We start from the raw sequence: 20,628 nt of genomic DNA, 5'->3' as shown, positions 1-20,628 counted from the left end.
TGATTCAAACAGACTGCACCTCTGCTGGAATACACGGTTCTCTGTTACAGGCAGTACTGGTGGAAAAACGTTTTGAGCACGTTACCAGGATGAAGACTCTCCTGTTACAATCTTTTCTTAATCATTCAGATGTACCTCCGAGAGCCTAAAAAGGGACTATTGCAAATATCATAATTTTTTGTATTTTAATACGATTAATATGATAAGACACACAAAGACATTTGAAAGCAAGGATTTAAGATAAATAAGCTAAGTAAAGCTTGTAAAATGTAATCAACACCGTATTAAAATACCGGGCAGCAAAGGTTGCAATTTAAGGAAAACAAGGCAGAATTCTCAGCAAATGTGTGGGGAAAGGTAATGGCATTTTTACCACGGCTGGGAAAAAAAAAAAAAAGTATTTGTTGTTCCGTGCCAGCAGCTAAACTTCCAGGCATATTTGTAAATAAAATCAAAATTACGACTTCAGGTCCCTTCACGTGGGCCTGAGACGGAGGAAGAGGCAGGAGCTGGGCCCTTCCCACGGACGGGATCTGGAGAGTTTCAGAGTTAAATAACGCAGATTTGTACATGGCAGGCTCCTCTCCGCACCGACGTGGCTCTCGCTCCGAGGCAGCCGGTGGAGCAGAGCTGCTCAGCGGCACTTGACAACAGCAGTGCTCCCACAATTGTAACCCTCAAATCCAATCAATCGTTGCTCTTTGCATTTCAAGCAGCTCCTGGCTGCCACTGCCTGAAGATAACTATTTTACCACCTCTGTCATGCCTAATTAACAAGTCAGATGTACAATTTAGAAATTTTGCAATTAACCTGCTAAAATATTGCTGGAGGATGCTAATTGTTATGCCAGTTGCCATAAAAGCTCATTTGCATAACTTATGTGTGAAAAACAATTATGAGCGGCGTTCACAGACGCGGTCCACAAACTGCTCCTAGCTACGGATGAGAGGGCCACAAAAACACTTAATTCATTGCCCACAAAATGATGTTCCCCCTTTTCTTAAACAGCATCTGTTTTGTGAAGCTATATTCATACAAAATCCCCAAATCAACAATTAGGAGCATATGTAAATGCGCGATTACAGTTCTTTTTCTTCCATTGACAAGTTCCCCTGCCCGTGCGCGGATCGGAGCGGGGCGGCGACGCCGGCTCCCCGCGCCCCGTCCGTCGCCGTCGCCCGCGCCGGGCACTGCGCGGGAGCCGCCAGCCCGCCGGCAGCCGCACGCCGCGATCTGCTCCGCACAGCGGATCACTGGGGGCCACTTTAACAACAAAGAACCTAAAGTCAATTGTTTCTGCAGTGAATAGGCTTCTGTTCTTCAGCATATATTTACCCAGGCGTTCAGGGCAGATTTTTACCATTAAATCGGAGTCTGTAGAACATGGTTGTTGTACAAATATTTACACTAGTGCTGACCACAGCCTTACTGCGGCAGTCGGCGAGAACCGTGTTCCCAGCTCCGTCGCCCCGGTCTGGAGGCCCGAGTCTCGCTCTCAGCTACAAATCTGGGATCGCCGCTCTCCCTGTTTGCACGTGCACAGCAATGAGCTAATTTCATCAGACATCAGAGGCCGAGGCACGGCATTTTCATCAGGCCCCACCATGACACATTTTTAGGGCAAAAAACCAAACACCACTCATGTTTCATTTCAGGGAAAACAGGACGTGGACCGTGTGTTATTTGGGGTTCCCTTTCAAGCAGGCAGTTTGCTCAGCAAGTGCTCACAGCCCACCAAGTATTACTAGACTAAACGGGAACTCTAGCCTGGAGCCCCTCAAAATGCAGTCACACGGTTCAGCACCGGTGACATCACGTCGTTACGTGGTGAGACGATGCTGTCTGCTCCTCTCCAAAATATTAGAGACTTAAAAGTTACATAACAATCACGGTGATTAAACAGCAGCTGTTATGATAATCAGTCAGTAAAAGGAAATTGATTTGTTTAGTGCTAGCAACTACAATATTACTAGACTCTCGGTATATTGAAAGGAAGAAATATTTCCTTTATTGAACACAAAATGCCATAAATTTAGGTAAACCGAAATTAGTCCATGTAATACACTGACATCCAAGAATTTATGTATATAGAGTCTATCATTTAATTTTCAGACATTCAATTTCTATACTTGGTCACAGTCAAAAGGTCAAGAACCAACAAGTCAATAAGTTCCCAAGCTCCGTATCGATATCACGTCACTGCCCTAACAAGTGGAGAGGAAGTAAGAAATAATTCACAAAAAAAATCCTCAGTTGTGTATGGCAGGCGAAATTCCCCCCGCCGCCCCACACGAGCACCAGGCGCCCACGGAGCCGCCAGCGGTGCCGAGGCCTGGGCAGCCCCGCGGAGCCGGTGGCACCGGCGGGACCCGGCAGGGCTGCGGTACCCCACACCCAGCACCCGCTCTGCCATCCTGGGGCTTCCCCTCCCCTCTTCCCGCTTCGCCCAGTGCAACAAAGGAAAGAAATACGAGGCAGAAAAACTGATAGTCCCACTCCATTTGAATAACAAGTGAAATCCTAAAAATACCTCCACTGCATGTTATTACCAACTGTATCACCAGGTTTTATAGTGACAGGGCTGTGCTATAATTTCTGAGAAAACCTCGGCATAAAGCTCCATAAACCCAACCACTCCTGTAATGCATCACCTTATCTAGTGCACAATCATTTCCACAACTTTTCATGTTAGTATAATTTGTTCAAAAATGGTAATAAATACATCCTTGAAGTCAAATAAGAATCATTGCGCAATCTACTGTAACTTGTTCTTACTCATGACAGTTAATCATGCTACCAGGATCTCCCATGGAAGGAAAAAAAGCAAACATTTGGGTGTTCTGTAATTACAAACCTCACTAAAAGCGCACTCCCTTCTTTAATCAACAAATCCATGAAAGCACGCTCTAAACACGCTTCCAAGCATGCCATCCTGCCTGCGAGCCGCTCTCGCTGAAGAAAAGCAGTGGTCCCCATCTGCGGTGAGCAAACGGTCTCCCTCTGCACTAAGCAAACGAACTACCAAGTCAGAAAACCCCAATGACCGTTTGCTAGAGGTCTAACCATGCATTAAAAAAACAAACATTCCTAATTAAAGCCAAGAAAAGCAGAAGTCTAAGGAAAGCCTAATCTCTCCATCTCCAGGAGGTAAGACTCCATTAGGCTCACCGTGACTGGAATAAAGCGGACACTGTAAATAGTGCTAATAGATTACTTCTTATGTCACAATTTTCATCATGCCAAATACTTGATAAAATTACTCCTTTTCAACACATAGCACCAACTTCACATGATCTTCACAAAAAAACCTGATAGATAATATTCCCATTTTAAAGGTAGGAAAAGTGAGCCCGTGCATTCACTCCAGCGAGGCGGCGGCCCAGCCCCCGCGTTTGCTCCCGCCGAGGTCACCACATCTCTCCTCACTCCAGTGGGAGGAAGGCTTTTTCTTCTCAAGCCAACAGCAGCATCAGGAGTCAAACCCAGAAATGCCAGGCTTTCACCTCCGGCACCCTCTCCCCCTGAAACAATGCCGTCGGGGTCTTCTGGCACTGAGAAAGCCAAGGTTGGCCACCGATCAGTTTTATTATTTAGTTCTTTTGTTCAGCAGCTGGAGACCAGCGACGCTTTCTGTAAGAAGAACCGATTCTGCAGTTCCAGGTGCTGTTTTGTTCTTCCCAGTATCAAACTATGGTAACTGCAGGTCTGGGGTTGCAAGCTCCTGATCAGGTTCTTTGGGCCAACTGGTTCAGGAGCTGTTGGGCACTAAGGACAACCAGGGACATCGTGCTCTGAACGAGAGCGGCGCTGCGGACCCTTGGCTGATGAGGAGCAGGGAGCTCCGGCGGGGGCCGAGGGCAGAGGCCGGCGGGCAGGGACCCGCAGCGCACGTGCCAGTTGTCCTGCGCTGACGTGAAAACCCCTGTGGCTTCGGGGAAACGGCGGTGGTTTGTGTCTTATGTGGTTCATGTTAAAAATTTCCCAACGGTGATAGACTTCAGCTGCCAGGATCAGGGAGAGCATGTGCATCTAGCATGAACAGCCCCCGCACTGAGCTCTGGGGCATTTTTTTTATCCTTTTTCCTTTCTTTTAAATAACTACTGGGGCTCATAACAAGCACTGTCACCCTAGCACTACTCCCCTGATTGACTTTGCGACAACGATCTGTGGAGGAGATGGGCACACAAACAGCAAACACTCTGCAGGCACTCAGGCAAAGAGGACTAGAGAGGCTTGGGTCGGTTTTGTTTTGATTTTCTGATTAATTTCTTGTTCCATTTCTAGAGTTACTTCTTTGATGTTTTTTTAAAGAGTACTATAAAAAGAAAACTAACCACAAAACTGTAGTAAAGCAACTCCGAGGCTGAACAAAAACCACACACACCCCCCAAAAAAACCCACCAGGAAAATCTGAACTAAATCAGAAACTCTCGTCTTTGAGTCATCCTGGAGCGCCCTAATACTGCGGAGGTCTCAGCACAGTGATCTTACGTATCATATATGCTCTAATAAATAGGTTCAATGAGTTGAGTTAAGGGCAGAGTTTAACTATTAACTCCAAATCTCCTCGCTCTTATGGCTGTAAGTCAATCCCTTAATGTTACTCTAACAGAGTTTCTGGCAGTTGAATAAAATCTATGGTCAATATTACAACCCTTCCTTCCTAAACGAAGGAAAATATACGCGTGATTTACATAAGAAATGACGGCAAATGCTATGAGTGAGCGGGGGTGATAAATGTCCAAGGCCCCATCGGCCAGGAATGGGAGCCGACCATTTGACTTCAGCTGGTTGGGCTCTCGCTATCCTGACCCCAAAGCCAGCAGAACTGGCAAAAATACCTCCCCGCAGATACAGTTCTCAGCACAGGAGCGGTTAGCAGTCAGAGAGGTTATAATGCAAAGCTGTAAGATATATCTAAAATAATACCACAAAAATCAGATGACACAAAGAATTCTAATACTTTCCTTTTGTTAAGATACAGTAACTGAGAATACAATGAAATTCTTCATGTTCAGTATCTCCCATTAGATCAATTAATATTCAGAGAAAGGCTTTAACATGAAGTTTAAATAATCATAGAAGGAGAAAAAGAACCACCAATGTTCTAGAAGCTTCTCTAGACCTTTCAATCAATTTTATTTATATGCAAAACCAAGAGAAACTCAGAAAAAACAAAGCTCCTCCTGATGCTAAAGCTCTCAATTTACTGACAGGCAAATGGCTTCATGCTGCCACTTAATCTCATTTCTTGCATAATGCCCTCTAATTAGCATATCAAAGTGAATTAATACTTCTAGGGCATTAGCAATGGGAAAATCTGCTCCAGGCTTCACAATAGCAGTTAAGCAAGAGCCAAGAAATCCTCAAAAACACCACAAACCACTTTGCATTGCAAAACTGTTCAATTTATTTATCCTCTCTCTCTAAACACTTTTACCGCACACTGTTTTACTACTGTTCACCAAACAAAATGATAATTGCCAAAGTTACCAGCATCTGTAATGCCTGTTTAGAATCTTAATTTAGATTGTATACTTGAAGATCTCTAGATGCTTTCATTGACCCTGTCATACACAACAGGATACACTACTGGAAAACCGTTGTTCTTCTAAAAAAAGGCAATCAGGGTAATATTATTAAATTCCATTTTCCACTTACAATAAATAATTAAAAATTAAACAATATACGAAAAAGCCACCTGCTGGACAATGAGGAATGAGAGATTAGCTTTAAATGTTGATACATGACTTCAGCACAGCAAAAGGTTTTGACCTGTAAACACATGATACAAACCCACCCCCTTTCCCAAGTGATTGATTTGTAGGACGCATGATATTGAGTGATTCATATATTGTTACAAGTTCACATGACTGCGCAACATGCACTGAACCGATCATTAACAAAAGAATTCAAAGTAAAATACCTAAAATAGAACAAAATTAAAGAGCACAATGATTTTTACTACATGCTTTTATGCAAAACACGCTATTTTTATCCAATTCTCACAGCAGTAAATACGTTATCACTGTTACAATCAGACATCAGGCCATTTCTTCTTTAAAAAATATTTTCAGAATCTACCTTCAATCACACGTTGCTTTGCAAAATATAAACTACAATTTACAAAAAAGACTAAAAAATCCTGAAACTTTGTCGCCTTTGTGCTCCCCATCAATCTTTAAAAACAGAGAAAGAACATTAAGGGGGAAAAAAAAAACAAACCAAAAAACCCCAACACTCATACACCCAGCCTAAAGCCAAGAAGGGGGCTGGAGCACTAACAGAGGGCTAATAACAAAGAGGAGAAGAAAATGCCGGGGTCAGTAGGGTTTTCTACATTTCTGTTTGCAACATGAAGGGAAAAAACCCAGGATGGGAATAACAAAATAAATTATGATGGATATTTATCTAGCACTTTGAGCCTTCCTAAAGAATGTGCATTATTGAAAAATACATAGAGTTCAAGTACCAGGCTTCATTTCCTTTCATATTTAATTCCCTGTTTACTTCCACTGTAAAGCCAGCGTTATGGAGGAGCTCTAATGTCCAGCTGAGAAGCACAATTCATCTGTTTGGCTGATGAACTACTCCAACTTTATAAAAGCATGAAGTATAAGAGCTGACAGAAACTTTAATAATTTATATTAAATATTGATGTGAATTATTTACTCCATTCATACTTAAAGACATGAATTGCCTACCAGAGAAAAGCAAATGTGACAAAAGGTCAACACGATGGTGAAAAAAGGCAGGCTGTGTCAGGCATGTGTTATCTGAACCATGCTGATCACCTTGATAAGCGAATAGCATTAAACATGACTGCTGAGAAAACAAACAAAGCATTCTTCTCAGGGTGTCAATTCACGGAATACAAACAGCTACATCTAATTCCACCAATGATACCAGGACGGGAGAACTCCACTCGGGGCTCCGCTGATTCGGAGTGCACAAATTCAGTATTCATTCCTGCTATTCAGAAAAAATACTCACCGAACCATCACGCGCACGATGTGCAAGGAATTGAAAAACAGCCTAAAAATTGAGGACTCTCTCGCGTTCTACTATATAATTATTAATACAGCCTTCATATGTATTTAAATATTGCGTTACATCTGTAACAATTTAGTATGTCTAATTCTGCTTATATTTGTCTACGGTAGACTGCAAATATCATTATATTAATGTTTCACACAAATCAATATTTAAATTGAAAAAAGACAGCACAATATCCATATTGTACAACTTTTTCATTGAAAGCTGTAGGAATAGAGCTTGATAAATGTGTTAAATCCTGTAAAAAAAAAAAGGCCTCTTTTGCATTCACTACATGCTATTTTAATAATTTATCTCTGAATGCAAAAATTCCTTAACTTACAACAAGCATCCTAAAATACACCACACAGTAACTCCTATCATTTAGTATTTTCAGATAAGCAAGCAAATGTGTCAAATTCAAAAATAAAATGAAGGACATGAAAAATAGCTGTAAGATAAAATAAATCCCTGCTCCTAGTTAAATTAGTATTGACAAGTAGGTCCAAATTTACCCTCTACAGAGCTGGGGGGGTGGGGGTGGAATCTGGAAACACTGATCCTGGTAATCAACGTGCAGATTGTTGTCTAAATATAGCAAGGAGCACTGACAACGGTAAGGTCTAAAGGTACGGTGTAGTTACAGGTTCTGTAAGACAAAGTATCATGAATTTCCTAATGAAAACAATCACCAAAGCCGCCTGTTTTCTTCACCAGAGAAGCACCCTGTTACAAATCCACCAAAGAAACAAAATTTTTGACAATGAATGTGCTTGAAACAGATGACCAAATGACAATCAAGATACTTTATTCAATTTATTTTTTATCTAGTAGGACATTTATGAAGAAAAGCAATGTCATTGCCATAAGGACAGTGTAAATGACCTAACGTTCTACTGCACGTCATCATTTGTAATAGATTTGCTGACAATTAAAAAAAAAAAAATACCATGCAAAAGTATAACCAATGGTTCAGTGAAAAATCTTGGATACTGAAGCATGAGAAAGGAAACAAAAGCTAAACAATTTAAACTGAAGAAAAGCTATACGCACATAAATACACAAGGCTTACTTCCTTATGTAGTCAGGGTAAATAAAAAATATGTATTTAGCAGCTTGAAAAAAAAACACCAGGACTGCACATAAATATTTTAAATAGCTATACTGAATAACAGCAACATCACAGCTGATATATCAGATACAACAGCTCACACACGTACGCACATACACACACGCGCGCCCGTGGCTGCTATCAGTGCCATTTCATTGTTCCACTTGAATCCGCTAATGTTCAGACAGGATTGTGTGTTATTATGCATTATTGCAAGTTGTTGGCACTGAATGATAGTTTACAAACACTGAGAAGTTGAAATTTGTTAAGGCAAGGGAGGAGTCCTGTGATTCGATTTTTCAGTAACCACAGTGAAGAAAGGGGTTAACAGTTTCGAATTCTGCTAGCAGGCAAGGCAAAAAGCAAGTCCTCCTCCAAGGAGTCACCTCACAGGCGGTTTACAGATTTTGCAGCATGTTGACGAGGGGCGCTCCTGAAAGAGTTGGGCCAGCTTCATCAACACGCAGCTCTGCAGCAAGTGAGGGCACGATACAGCCCTTTAATCATTGGAACGGCATCGTATGGCTATTTACAGGTGTAGCAATAAAAATAAAGGTTTTAGCTTACATGGGGAACAGCAAGAAAGTAACCCCGTGGTTAACATTACTATTTGTCTGATTTTAACTTTTTTTTTTTTTCATTCTTTAAAACAAAATTCTGCACAAGGGGAGAATGTTCTTCATGACCATTTTCCTCCTCTCTCTTTAGACATAAAAAATAGTTCAACCAGCCCAACCAGCCAAGCAGGCCTTTCTCTTCCCCTGCGGACACCTCCTGCAGTCGAGAAGTTCATTAAGTTTTATGATCTTCCCAAGTCAGTCCTGCTTATAAGCCTCACAAAGGCCACAAATCTGGCAAACCATCATGTATGCCATTAGGCTTTACTAGTAAATGAATGCTGTTTAGGGTTTGTGGTGACAGTAAATTAGGGTTTGGTTGGCAGCTATCATTGTTTCTGTTGGACTCACAGAAACAAATAAATAAAGGTATACGTGTCCACATACACGCACATGCATTCAGATATTTTCACAAACGTGTGCTCCTATCTGTATAAATTATTTTTAAAGACAAAAAACCAAGTCATCTATCAACACAATCCAGGACCCAATAGTATGTCATTGCATTGGGAAATAATTGCAATTCCCTAACCATTTTAAGGCTGTAAGAATTAATATATTTTCATTTCTATCTCCATGAGAATAACCAGTACCTCAGGTATAGCAACGTCCTAATGGAGACTTAATCGAATTACAAATCTGAAGGATTTTTAGTCAGTAAAAAAGAGCTACGGAAATAAAACAAAGGCACAAATCAGTTTTTGATTCCTACTGGTAGGCACGTAAAGAGGCGTTCAGACTGTTACACAGGTATGCAACAGATGTGAGCGAGCGTTAGGAATGCAACTTTAACACTTCCAAGCTACACCTCAGAGAATGGCTAAAATAGAACAATACAGAGTAAACAGGCTCTCACTTGCTTATCTACGCGTTTTATTGGAGGGGCTTCAGTAGAACTTCGGGTATCATTTTTCTTTGAACTAATTAAAGAAATAAATGGCAGTTTCTTTACGAAAACCATGCTACCTTGTGGTTGCCTCTAAGAATGCACGTATCTATTAATATCTGTAAAGCTCTTAGATGTATTATGCAGCACTTTTAAAAATGTTAAAATGTTAAAAAAGAAATGTCAGGCTAGGCTCAGTAAACTCAGTGATTTGCTTTGTACATGGCAAATACCTCGGGGGGGGGGGGTGTGTGTGTGAATCTTCAGCTCCTAACCCTAAGTGAGACAGAGAGAGGCTTTTAAAAATGTGATGCATTCATTAACCCTCACGGGAACGTGATACGAGTTGCTCTACCTAATCTGAGGATTCCTCTACATGTTCTCTCACGACCAGTCTCACACAGTCCTCGCTGACTGTACTGAAAATTCTAAAATATATAAAAAAATACATAATTCAGTATAAAAATGACTTAAATATTGCATTACTTATTTCAGAACAGACACGACTGCAATTACACTTTATGTATGGGCTACAGTTTCCCTCCTCACCTCTCGTCCTTCTCCCAGAAGAAGGCAGAGATAGAGCCATCACAGCAATTCCCACCTCCAACACCAAGGTAAACTTTGGTTCTGATTAAAAAGAATCAAACCCCGACACACAACCCAGCCGCAGGCAGATTTAAGCACTCAGACCACAAGACAATGCGGAGTACCAGGGCGAGGGGAGGGACACCTCTGCTTTAATTGCATCTCGGACCATTCACCCTTCCAGTTCAGAATTGTCTGAGCCGTTTCCGAGGAAAACAGCTTACAGAAAATATGCTAGAACGTATTTTCAGTTTTTCTTCGCTTTAGCACGCTAACTAAAGCCTACAGACGTTTCATCTCAACTGGGAGACCCTGAGCGAAGGTCCCCCTGCGGGAACAGTTTTTGGTGGGAGTGCGGATTCATCTCCATCAATCACCCCGTGCATTAATCCCGTCCCTCCCGTGCTGCCGGGGCTGGCAGGATCTCGCCTTTGGGCAGGCGGACGCCTTCACTCTTTGTTGGTTCTCAGCGATTTCATGAAAGAGGTAACTTGCAAACTTGGCTCGACTGCTTGTAGCACAAAGGCAGGATCCCAACTTACAAGTTACCACCAAAACACCCCGAAATCGTTTCAGACCACGAAGTCTCTCGCCAGGTTCCCTCTCGCCTCCGAGACGGCAGCGGCCTCACCAAACACCCTCTGCCAGTAATCCCCGCTCTGAAAGGACTTGGGTTGTTCTTCGCAGCTCACCTCTGACACGCGGTTGACTACACTTTCCTTTCAAAACAGCGAGGCTAAGCCCTCTGCAAATAAAGTGATCGCAGGACCCGCGCCGGCCTCCTTAATTGAAATCTGCCTGCCGCAAGATGTCTGAGCAGGGAGGGCAGGCTGCTCGGCTGGCCCCGGAGCAGGACAGGCAGAAAGTTTAGGGGACGGCAGGACAGAAGCGCAAGCCAGAGAAGGATGGACAGGGGTTACGAGCTGATGGAGGAAAGCGTCGGTAGGTGGGGAGGGAGGGCAGAAGGGGGATCATTCCCCTTATCCCGGGTAATATAACGCAATATAAAGCGGAATCAATCTTAATATTCACAACACAGTCAATGCCCTAGTGCTCAGCTGTCAGCAGACGCTGGAGTGGATCCGCGGTAGCAACCAAACCCTGGGACATAAAGCACCATAATTCACTGAGAAGCGGGCACTTCTAGGCTTCTCAAGCTGAGGTTTGCAATGATTTCACGTGTGTTGTTTTCATCTACGGTCTTTATTTCTTCAGTGTGCAGTTAAGGGGAATGTGATTGAATGCCAAATATAGCTAAAAAGCCAGCCAATGCATGTATTTATTTTTAAAGCCAGATAGTAATAAATGTTCTCATTATCATAATGCAAAGCAGGATACTTTGCAGATTTTCTCCTTCTTTTAAAAAAAAAAAACTCTGTAAATTCAGTGATGTGGAAAAATTACCAAAAAATCCCCTGAAACGCCTCTAAAATAAGCGGGGTTTATTAGTGTCGCATTAATGTAGGAAAAAAAAGAATATTTTTTTGCACTTCCGTGAGCAGAATTTGTTGTATTTAAACCAGCACCGGCCAATCTGAGCCGGGCTGCGGCGCCGGGCCCGGAGCCGCCAGCGCCGGGCACCCCCCGGGGCTCGGCGGGAGGCCCCGGCCCGGCCACCGCGCACCCCCCAAACTCCATCGTCCCCGCTGAGCGCTCCGCATCCCGGGGAGGGATTTAAAAAAAAAAAAAAAAAAAAAAAAAAAACACCACAAAAAACCACCCCAATCTGTGAGGTAACGCAGATCCGAGGAGCGTTTCGCCAGGCGTCCGGACGGTCACAGGGGCGGCGCGGGCGCCAGCGGGGCGGCCCCGGAGCCGCGGGGAGAGCGGCGGGGGAGCCTCCACCGCGCCATTTCGCGGCGAGCCGGCCCGAACGGGGCTGCTCGGGCTCCTCAGAGGCCGGGAGCCCTCCGGGCGGCGGTTCCCGCCTCCCCGCTGCGGCGACGTGAGGGGGGACAGCGGGCCGGCGCCGTGCCCGCCGGCGGGTGGAAGGAAGGAGGGCTCAAGATGGCTGCGGCGGCGCGGGCGGCCCTTACCTGTTTTCTCCTTGATCTCGCAGAGGACGCTGAACAAGGCGGGTTTCATCCTGTGGCAGTTGAGCGCGTGTTTCCTGAAAGAGAGCACAGCACAAAGCGGGTTAGCGAGGCGGTTTTTAGCAACATGGCGCCTTTCCCCGACAAACGGATCCCCGGCTCGTCGTGTCTGTGTCCGTTAACCGCCCCCCCCTCCTCCCTCTCCTCTTCCCCGCCTTTCCCTGCCCGCCAGCCCCGCGGCCCGGCGCCGGGAGCCACCGGCCGGTGGCTCCCGGCGCCGGGCCGCGGGGCTGGCGGGCATGGAGGGCTGAGGGAGCAAGAAGGGAGGGGGGGGGTGTCCGGTGACCAAGGGTCCCTCTCCCAGCCGCCGCTCCCCTTCCCTCAACCCCTCTGACTTTTATACCGAATTATCTTGGTGCAAATACCGCCCGACCGAGGGGTATAAATCACCACCCCCCCCCTCCCCCCGCTACCATCCGTCCTGCGATATTATAACTGATTTATTAAGGAGATTGGAGGCGGGGGGGGGGGGGGGGGAACTTGGAGAGTTAGCAATTGTTTTTGTATTTACTGTGATTTAAAACAGCCAGCGTTTGGTGGTTGGGATTGTTTTTTGGGGTTTGGGGTGGTTTTTTCCTTCCCTCACCCCCCCCCCCAGCAATATCTTGTCAGGGCTGTAATTCATCTGCCGCCACTTCGGGGACAGGGGGACAAGAAAAGAAAGAAAAGGGGAAAAAGTTGCGCTCTGAGGGCGAGCGCAGAGCGGCCTGACGGACGGACGGACGGACAGAGGCTCCAAGGCCGGTGTCCGGCGGCCAGGGTCCAACGGGAGCGGGCAGGGATCGGCCGCAGCCTCCCGCGCACCGGAGCGACAGCGTAAGCATCGCCTGCTTCTACATTTATTAGATATATTTTAAAAAAAAAAATTATTAAATAGCAACTTCGGCGCTGCCTTGGCCGCTTGCAATTTCTCCTACGGCACCAAGAAGTTGCTCTAATTGTGAGACTCCGGGTCTCCGCAGAGGAGCGGGAAGGAGAGAAACAAAAACCACACACACACACGCAAAAAAAAAATTAAAAAAAAAAAATAAAAAAGAGAGACAAGGTTTAATGAGACGAAACCAACTTTGCTTGCGCCTCATCCAGGCTTTGGTCAGTGATGGTCATGATCTGGTGGAGGATGTCGCCGATGTCCTGCTTCCTGCCGTCGCCGTCGGCCCCGTCGTGTCCGTGGGGAGGAGGCAGGGCCATGCCCCCCTGCACCGAGTGCCCGGCCAGGTTGACGCCGGCCAGCGTCTGCAGCATCCGGGACTGCTCGTCCATCGCCCGGCCGGCGGAGGGAGGCAGCGCCGGTCCGCGCCTGGCTCCGCGCTCAGCCCCGGCTCCGGCCGCGCTCTTCGGGGGGGGGAGGCCACGCGAAACAACGACAAAAATCAGTATTTGTGCTTTGCCCGGCTCCCAGCCGCCGGCCCGCGCTCCTCCCGGCGCGGCACGGCGCGCTCTCCTCTAGTGCCGGTCTCCTCTCAGCAGCGGCATGGCTGGGGCTGGGCGAGCGGGCTGCCAGGCGTCTTCGCGGTGCTCCTGCTACAGTCTTCCTCCGAGGCTTTTTTTAAAATTATTATTATTATTTTCCCTTTTTTTTTATTTTTACTGTTGCTTTTTATGCCTTTCCCCACTTGTCCAAAAATCTTCTTTTGCAAAAAGGCAAGATTTAAAAAAAAAAAGCAAAACCAAAACAAACACAAAATCAAAACTCGCTTTCAGATCCTTCAGAAGTTAGCAGGGCGGCCGACAGCAAAACCCACAACGCACCCGGCGAACACCCCCACCCCCAAACTGCAACATAAAAAAAAAAAAAAAAGCCAAGAAAACACAGAGGGGGGACAAAAAAAAAAAACCGAGTCGCCCTCCCCCCCCAAAACAACGGCTGATCCCCAGCCTGCGGCGGGGGAAGCGGCGGCAATCAAAAGTTTGAACTTGTGCAAAGAAAAGAGCGGAAATCGCGGGGAAAGAACTGTAAAAAAATTAATTACACACTCTCTGCAAAAGCAACGTGCAAAAATCGCGGCCCGCCGGAATTTATGGGCCCCGCCGCCCGTGTGTGCTTCACGTTGTTTGATGGCCGCCCCGGTGAGGGATTGACAGCCTGCCAACGCCACTCACTCACCGCGGACGTGTCACCCTGTGAGGGAGCGCGGCGGCCGCGCGCGAGGGGGACGCGGCGCCGCCGGCCCCGCCCCGCGCCCCGCCCCGCCCCTCCCGCGGGACACCGCCCCGCCCCGCGCCCCGCCCCGGCCCTCCCCGCCGGGCGGGGCCGCCGCCGCCACCGCCCCGCCCGGGGCCGCGCGCCTCACGGGTCCGGCTCCGCGGGCTCGCCCTCCCGCCGGGCCGAGCGGCGGCGGCGGTGCTCCCCGGGGAGCGGAGGGGGAGGGGGAGAGGCCTCGGCCAGGAGCGGCGGGCGCGGCGGCCAATGGCAGCGCGCGGGGGCGGGCGACGGAGGTCGCGCCGGCCACTCGGCGTGCGCGGGGCGGTACAGCGCCCGCCTGCCTTCGAGCAGGCCCCGCCCCTCGGCTGAGAAACTTCTGATTGGACTGTTCGAACAGTCACGTGGCCGGGGCGAACGCCGCTCCGTCCCCGCCCCCCCCGTCGCCATGGTAACCCCCGCAGCTGAGGCCTCGCGGTTCTCCGCGCCGCCGCCGCCGCGCCGGGAGGGTCGGACCGCCCCGGCCCCGGCCCCGCAGCAGCCCCCGGTCCAGCCCGCCGCGCCCCCGAGCCCCGCTGCCCGCGGGAGGCCGGCCTCTCCCGGGAGCGCGGGCCGGAGAACCCCTGGCGGGAGGCGGCCTGCCCGCTGCCGTCTGTGTGGCCGTGCCCGGGGCCTCTCCCCGGCGGAGCAGCCCCATCACAAGGCCGGAGCCTCCGGCGAGGGTCCCCCGGCTGAGAAGCGTCCGGCCAAAGGGGGCCGTGTGCCGCGCACCTCCCTATTTCATATTCCTCTTTTTGCGTACAGGCTCAGACTGCCAAAAATGGGAAGAGCAAAGAGCGTGCGCACCAGGGGTAACTCCGACTGGACTCCATGCAGGGGTGGCCCCTCGGCCACCGCCGCCCCCACGCTGTGCCTACGCAGCACACCCGCCCCGCGCGAACATACGCGGGAAGTCACGCTAATTCTGACCGATCTTCACGCTGTGGGCTGCGTGGAACACGGCCGTCGCCACAGAGAGCTCTCGGGGAAGGGGAAACCACCTGTGGCACGGAGATGAAGAGCCACAGGAGCAACTAAAATGACACTAATTTGTCGTACGTACTTTACTTGTGACGGACAGTTTCAGCTGAAAGAAGCCACGTCCAAACTAAAACCTCCTCCTCGCCTCTGACACGTCGTGGACACGCGGCTGACAGCTCCGACTCGGCGGGGCTGAAACAGAGCTCTTCATCCTTCTCCCCGGGTTCCGCTTGCCTCTGCTCTCAATCACGGCTGACATCACCATCATCGTCCCTTCACTCCGGGCCGTCACCTGGATGTCATCGGTTCGATTTGGAACCTTTCACCGTGTCTCGCGGGGGTTACGCTCAACTGCTGGGGACTGCTGCTGGTTAACAGGACTACGCTTTCACCGTGCCTCCAAGCAATTAGCTTGTTCATTCAAATTCTAATTATCTTCCATCTTGATTACTGTACCATTTTCTGGTTTGAGCAAATGTGTTCTTAGTGTCCTCCCGCTTTATTAAAAACGCTACTCCAAAGATCTTTTTTATTACTATTATTCTGAACATTTCACAGATCAGTTTGCATTTGTCCACTGAGGGCAAACTTTTGAGGAGAGATGAGCAGTTCTGACAGCTGCCTGGCACTGCGACAGGCGGGACGGCGCTGCTCTGTGCCAGCTCTGGTTCTCCTCTCACCCCGGAGTGATCCCATTCACCTCACCAGACCAGCAGAAAGCTGCTCTTCTGCGTTATTTTTCCTATGAGTGTATCAGGCCGAGTCAAGTATCTCCAGCATGAGACAACTGCTGGAGAACGGCTCTGCGCTCTGCTGTGCCTCCTGCTTATGGCCTTGCGCTGCCCGCGACCTGCCCTCGGCCAGCACGGCTCCAGCTCCCTGCCCGCAACCTGCCCTCAGCCAGCACGGCTCCAGCTCCCTGCCCGCAACCTGCCCTCAGCCAGCACGGCTCCAGCTCCCTGCCCGCAACCTGCCCTCAGCCAGCACGGCTCCAGCTCCCTGCCCGCGACTTGCCCTCGGCCAGCACGGCTCCAGCTCCCTGCCTTCACCCAGCCACTGACACTGGCCATTATTATCTGCTCATTATCGGCTCTTCACAGCGCCAAGCGCGCCTCTGCTCAGGGCCTTCTGCGGCGCTCTGTGCCATGCTCTGCACTGTCCTCCGTACCGTCCTTGCTACAGATTGCATTTTGTTGACGTGTACAGCTGCTCAGAGGCAGCGAGGTCATGGTTTCCTGAGGAATTAACCGATATTGTCTTGTTATGTCCGCAGGTTGCGGCGGCAGACTGCACCGGTGACTCTGCGGAGGGCTGACACACGCGCCCGGCCGATGGGCCACGAGCAGACACCGAGAGGAAAACGAGTCCTGGAAGCAGCAGGCAGCACCGCTGCTGCGGGCAGCGTCGGGGTCTGCGTGGCCGCGGCTGGGAGCGGGGCTGGGCTCCCCGGCCCCACGCAGCCCCCACTGCGCCGTGCCCAGCGCGGGCCGTGGCGGTGCCGGTCACCCTGCCCGACCGCGGCTGGCTACGCCCGAGAGCTTCAAACCACAGACTAAACCCAGCCCCGCAGCGCTCCGCAGCAGCACCACCGCGAGTCGGGAACCGGGCCGGGGGCGGGCAGCCCCTCCGTGCCCGCGAGGAGCGGCCCAGGCAGGGCCCTCACCGGCGCAAGGCCCTAGAATCGGCCGAGGCGCTCCAGGGCCCTTCCCGGCACCTCCCGCGCGGAGCCGCAACGTTCGCGGACGCCTCACGCCGCACACCGGCCGCACAGCACCGGCCCCGGTGCGGGACAGCGCGCGGCGGCAGCGCCCGCCGCCCCCGAGCCCCCGCGCGTGCGCGCGGCCGCGCCGCCGCCAGCACTTCCGGGGCGGTGCTTCCGGGTCGCGGTGCGGCCCAGCGCTCCCCGGTCCGCGGCGGCCTGCGGCCCCGGAAGCGGCTGCCCCGGGCCCGCCGGCGGCGGAGGAGGCGGCGCCCGGCCCGGCCCCGCGGAGCGGCGGCGAAGCCCGTAAGTGCGGCAGCGGGCGGGGGCCTGGCCGCGGCGGGTGCGGCAGCGGGGCGGCCCGGCGGCCGGTGCGGTGCCTCTCCCGGGGCGTCCCGCCGGTTGGCCGAGGCGCCCCCGCCCCGCCCTGTCGGCCCTTCGGATAAAAGTCCGCGGGGAAGGAGGGCGGCGCGGGGCCGCGCTGCTCCCGAGGCGTGGGGGAGCGGGGCCGCGGCCTCCGAGCGGCGGGGCGGGGGACACCGGGGGGCAGCGGCGGCGGGGCCGGAGGCCGCAGCGTGCGCCGACTCTCCCCGGGCCCCGAGCCGTCTCCTCGGCCCGACCGCGACCTGCGCGCCCTCCGGCTCTGTCTCCCGGCCGCGGCCGCGGGTCGCTGCCCTGGGGGTCGGCGGGGTCGCGCGTGGGCGCGGTGCCGGGCCGCGTCCCGCGTGTGCGGGCGGCGGGGCCCGGACCGGGCGGGGCGCGGCGGGGGGCGGCAGTGGCGGGCCCGGCGGTGGCGGGAGTTCGGGGGCTGCCGCGGGAGAAGGGCGAGTACCGGGCCGGGCCGCTCCGGGTGCATTCCGCAGGGCTGGGTTCGGGGGCTGGCGGGCGGCTGGCCCGTTGGGAATTACGGTCCCCCCGGCGTGTTTTCACGTTCAGAGCAGATCTGCTCACGGACGCTTTTTTGGGTTAGACTGAAAAAAATTGAGATCATCATCTGCACGTGGAGTTGTACAGAAATAAGTGAAGCGCTGAGGTAGTGCCAATGCAGTGCGTCTCTTTCTCAGTCGTGTTTCACGTCTTTCCTGTTACACCCTTTCATCCTCTGTTTATTGGTTTAACCGTTTCACCCACGCGTGTGTAGCAGCCGAGCTCTGGTGTCGGTTTCCCCTTCGATCAGCAGCGCAGGTTCCGCAGCGTGGCAGGACCATCCGCGTGTTTCGCGTTCCGCAGCACAGCTTTTCCCAGCCCTCCTGAGTTGTGAGCGCGAGAAACGGACCCCTGTGCGGAAGGTCGGTTGTGCTGGCAACTGGGGCAGCAGACGAGCAGGGCACAGGTCACCCGGCCCCGTGGAGCAGCGGCTGGTCACCCTGCGGCAGCTCCGTGGGACGCTTCGCTTCCGAGGGGGACCGGTGGCACTTGCTGCCGAAGGTGGACGGAGAGCTCAGGCTTTCTTGGGTTCTTCCCTTGTAGCTGCTGGGAGGGACAGGCTGTAGGTGTGCTGGCAGCACACAGAACGCTGTCGCAGGGGCACTGGTGCCACAGACGGTTGGTGTCACTGGTGTCGTGGTGGTTGATGGGTCTGATGCTGCCTGGTGTCTGAGGTGGGCCTGGCAGGGAGCTTGCTGCCTGAGGTTTTGCCAGCAGCAGTTCTCCCTGTATCAGAACTGACCAGCTGAGGGCTTTTCGCTTAGACAGTACCTCTAACAAAGACTCCAGTACGCATTTTAATATTAATTGTGTGAGCATGTGTCTGCTGAGAAGCTTTATTACACTGTGATATCTAACTACTCGTTGTCTATAAGCTCAGTTTCTCACACAAGACAGCGGAAGGGTAATCCCTGCCTTGTTTCCTTACGGCTTGAGAAATGTTGTATCTAAGTCAGTTATTCTGAAAGCAAAACAAGCTCCTTGAATATGTTTTGTGTGCTCTGGAAGGAGACAGACCAAAAATTTGTCAAGACAAAAATTAAAAGCCAGAGGAAAGGGAGATTCATCTGTCGTTGAAGAAATGTGAATCTCTCCAGTTACATTTGATGTAGAGTCCCAAAGGGGCTTGAAGTCTCAGGAGTTTTTGGAGTAGGTTTTGTTCTCATGAACATTTGTGAAATCAGAAGCGGCTTGCACCCTCTTATATTACAAATAGGATTATGATCATCCTTCTTATGCAATACAAATGTTTCCATGCAATACAAATATTTCCATGCAATCAGAACTAGAATGGCAGCAAATGAAAAATATGTCAAATAAAAAACTGTTTATTTTGGTATATGCTTCTGTTTAACAAATAAATCCTACAGGATACATACAAGAAGAAAATAACCAGTGACCCGTTACTAGCTCAGATGAGAACAACTATAGACAGGAATTAGACATAGTATTGGTAAACTGAACTAGGAGTGTGGAGGAAAGTTGCCAGGAATTATTATTAAATTAAATCAATATTGAGAACAAAAAAGTTTTAAGAATTGAATTCTAGTAGTGTACTCCTCTATCCCTTTTGTTTCTTGTTTACCACGGAGTGTGTGCATTGAGGTAAGTTTTATTCGTAGGTGGATTTACAGACTTTGTTACAGAGATTTACCTGTAGATTTAGAATCTACATTTATGAGTATACTCTTATTGTTGATGTATACCAAACAAACTCTCCATGTAAAACACTTGGAAGGTTAGGTCCTGATAAGCTATGGTTACATTTTTTTAAGGACTGAAACATGATGCTGTGTTGAAAAGCTATACACGGAATAGCGTTACGGGAAGAAAGGGTTACTTCATGTTTGAAACCACTAAAATATTCCAGTTTAGGCTAAACTACAAAAAGAAGTGGTCCAGCAAAGATAAATGCATGCTGTTGGTGACATCTGACGTTTGTTTTTCCTTGTAGTCCTGTTGCAAGACAGGAATTTAGAAATGTAATTCCAAAACTGTGTCCAGTACTTGGACGGGCGGTGTTATTTGCAGTGAAGGTTTTGGTGGTACGCTCGCATAGCAGTATGAAGGTTTTGCAAGCAGCCGAATGAGTTGGCTCAGACGGGTGCGGGTGGGGTTTTTGGTGTGGTCAGGCAGCTGGCAGGTTCCAGCTGCAGGAACCCGATGGCACATGGGCGTCGAGGAGCAGCAAGCGCGTCTGTGGTGCTTGCACAGTGCTTCCGTGCCGGGGATCCCGCAGTCCGGCTGCAGCTACAGCAGGTCTCCAGCCAGAGCAAGCGCTTAAGGCGCTGGACCCTGACGTGCTTAACGCACCTTTCGGGCACGTTTGGCTTCAGCACATCCAGGCCGGCTTCCCAAAGCCGCTGCATGAGTGGAGGGAGGCAAGTGGTGAGTGACGCCGCAGCTCCCGCTCGCCCGCCGGCTGGGCCGTGGGCACGGCCGGGGAGTCTCGCGCGGGGTGCCCAGGCAGTGTGGCGTCTCTCCCGGTATTGTACGGGCGAACAAGG

General features: G+C 50.4%; 2 protein-coding genes across 6 annotated transcripts in view; one reads left to right on the top strand and one right to left on the bottom strand.

Moving 5' to 3' along the window:
* PBX3 (PBX homeobox 3) overlaps positions 1–14,494 on the bottom strand; it is a 114,954-nt gene extending 100,460 nt beyond the window's left edge. For both annotated transcript variants that reach the window (XM_075439108.1, XM_075439109.1), the window contains exons 1-2: positions 13,399–14,494; positions 12,276–12,349 (exon numbers count right to left, since the gene is read on the bottom strand). In XM_075439108.1, coding sequence (XP_075295223.1) covers positions 12,276–12,349; positions 13,399–13,595 — 271 coding nt within the window. In that variant the 5' untranslated portion in view covers positions 13,596–14,494. The remainder of the gene's footprint in view (positions 1–12,275; positions 12,350–13,398) is intronic.
* A 2,918-nt stretch (positions 14,495–17,412) lies between these two features.
* The window catches only part of MAPKAP1 (MAPK associated protein 1), a 106,011-nt gene continuing 102,795 nt past the window's right edge, over positions 17,413–20,628 (top strand). For all 4 annotated transcript variants that reach the window (XM_075439527.1, XM_075439528.1, XM_075439529.1 and 1 more), the window contains exon 1: positions 17,413–17,500. The gene's annotated coding sequence lies outside the window, so the exon portion shown is untranslated. The remainder of the gene's footprint in view (positions 17,501–20,628) is intronic.

The sequence above is a fragment of the Opisthocomus hoazin genome, chromosome 19 (genome assembly GCF_030867145.1).
Source record: "Opisthocomus hoazin isolate bOpiHoa1 chromosome 19, bOpiHoa1.hap1, whole genome shotgun sequence".
Taxonomy (NCBI): Eukaryota; Metazoa; Chordata; class Aves; order Opisthocomiformes; family Opisthocomidae; genus Opisthocomus; species Opisthocomus hoazin.
The sequence above is the reverse complement of the archived record's forward strand: the minus strand, read 5'-3'. Positions and strand labels throughout refer to the sequence as shown.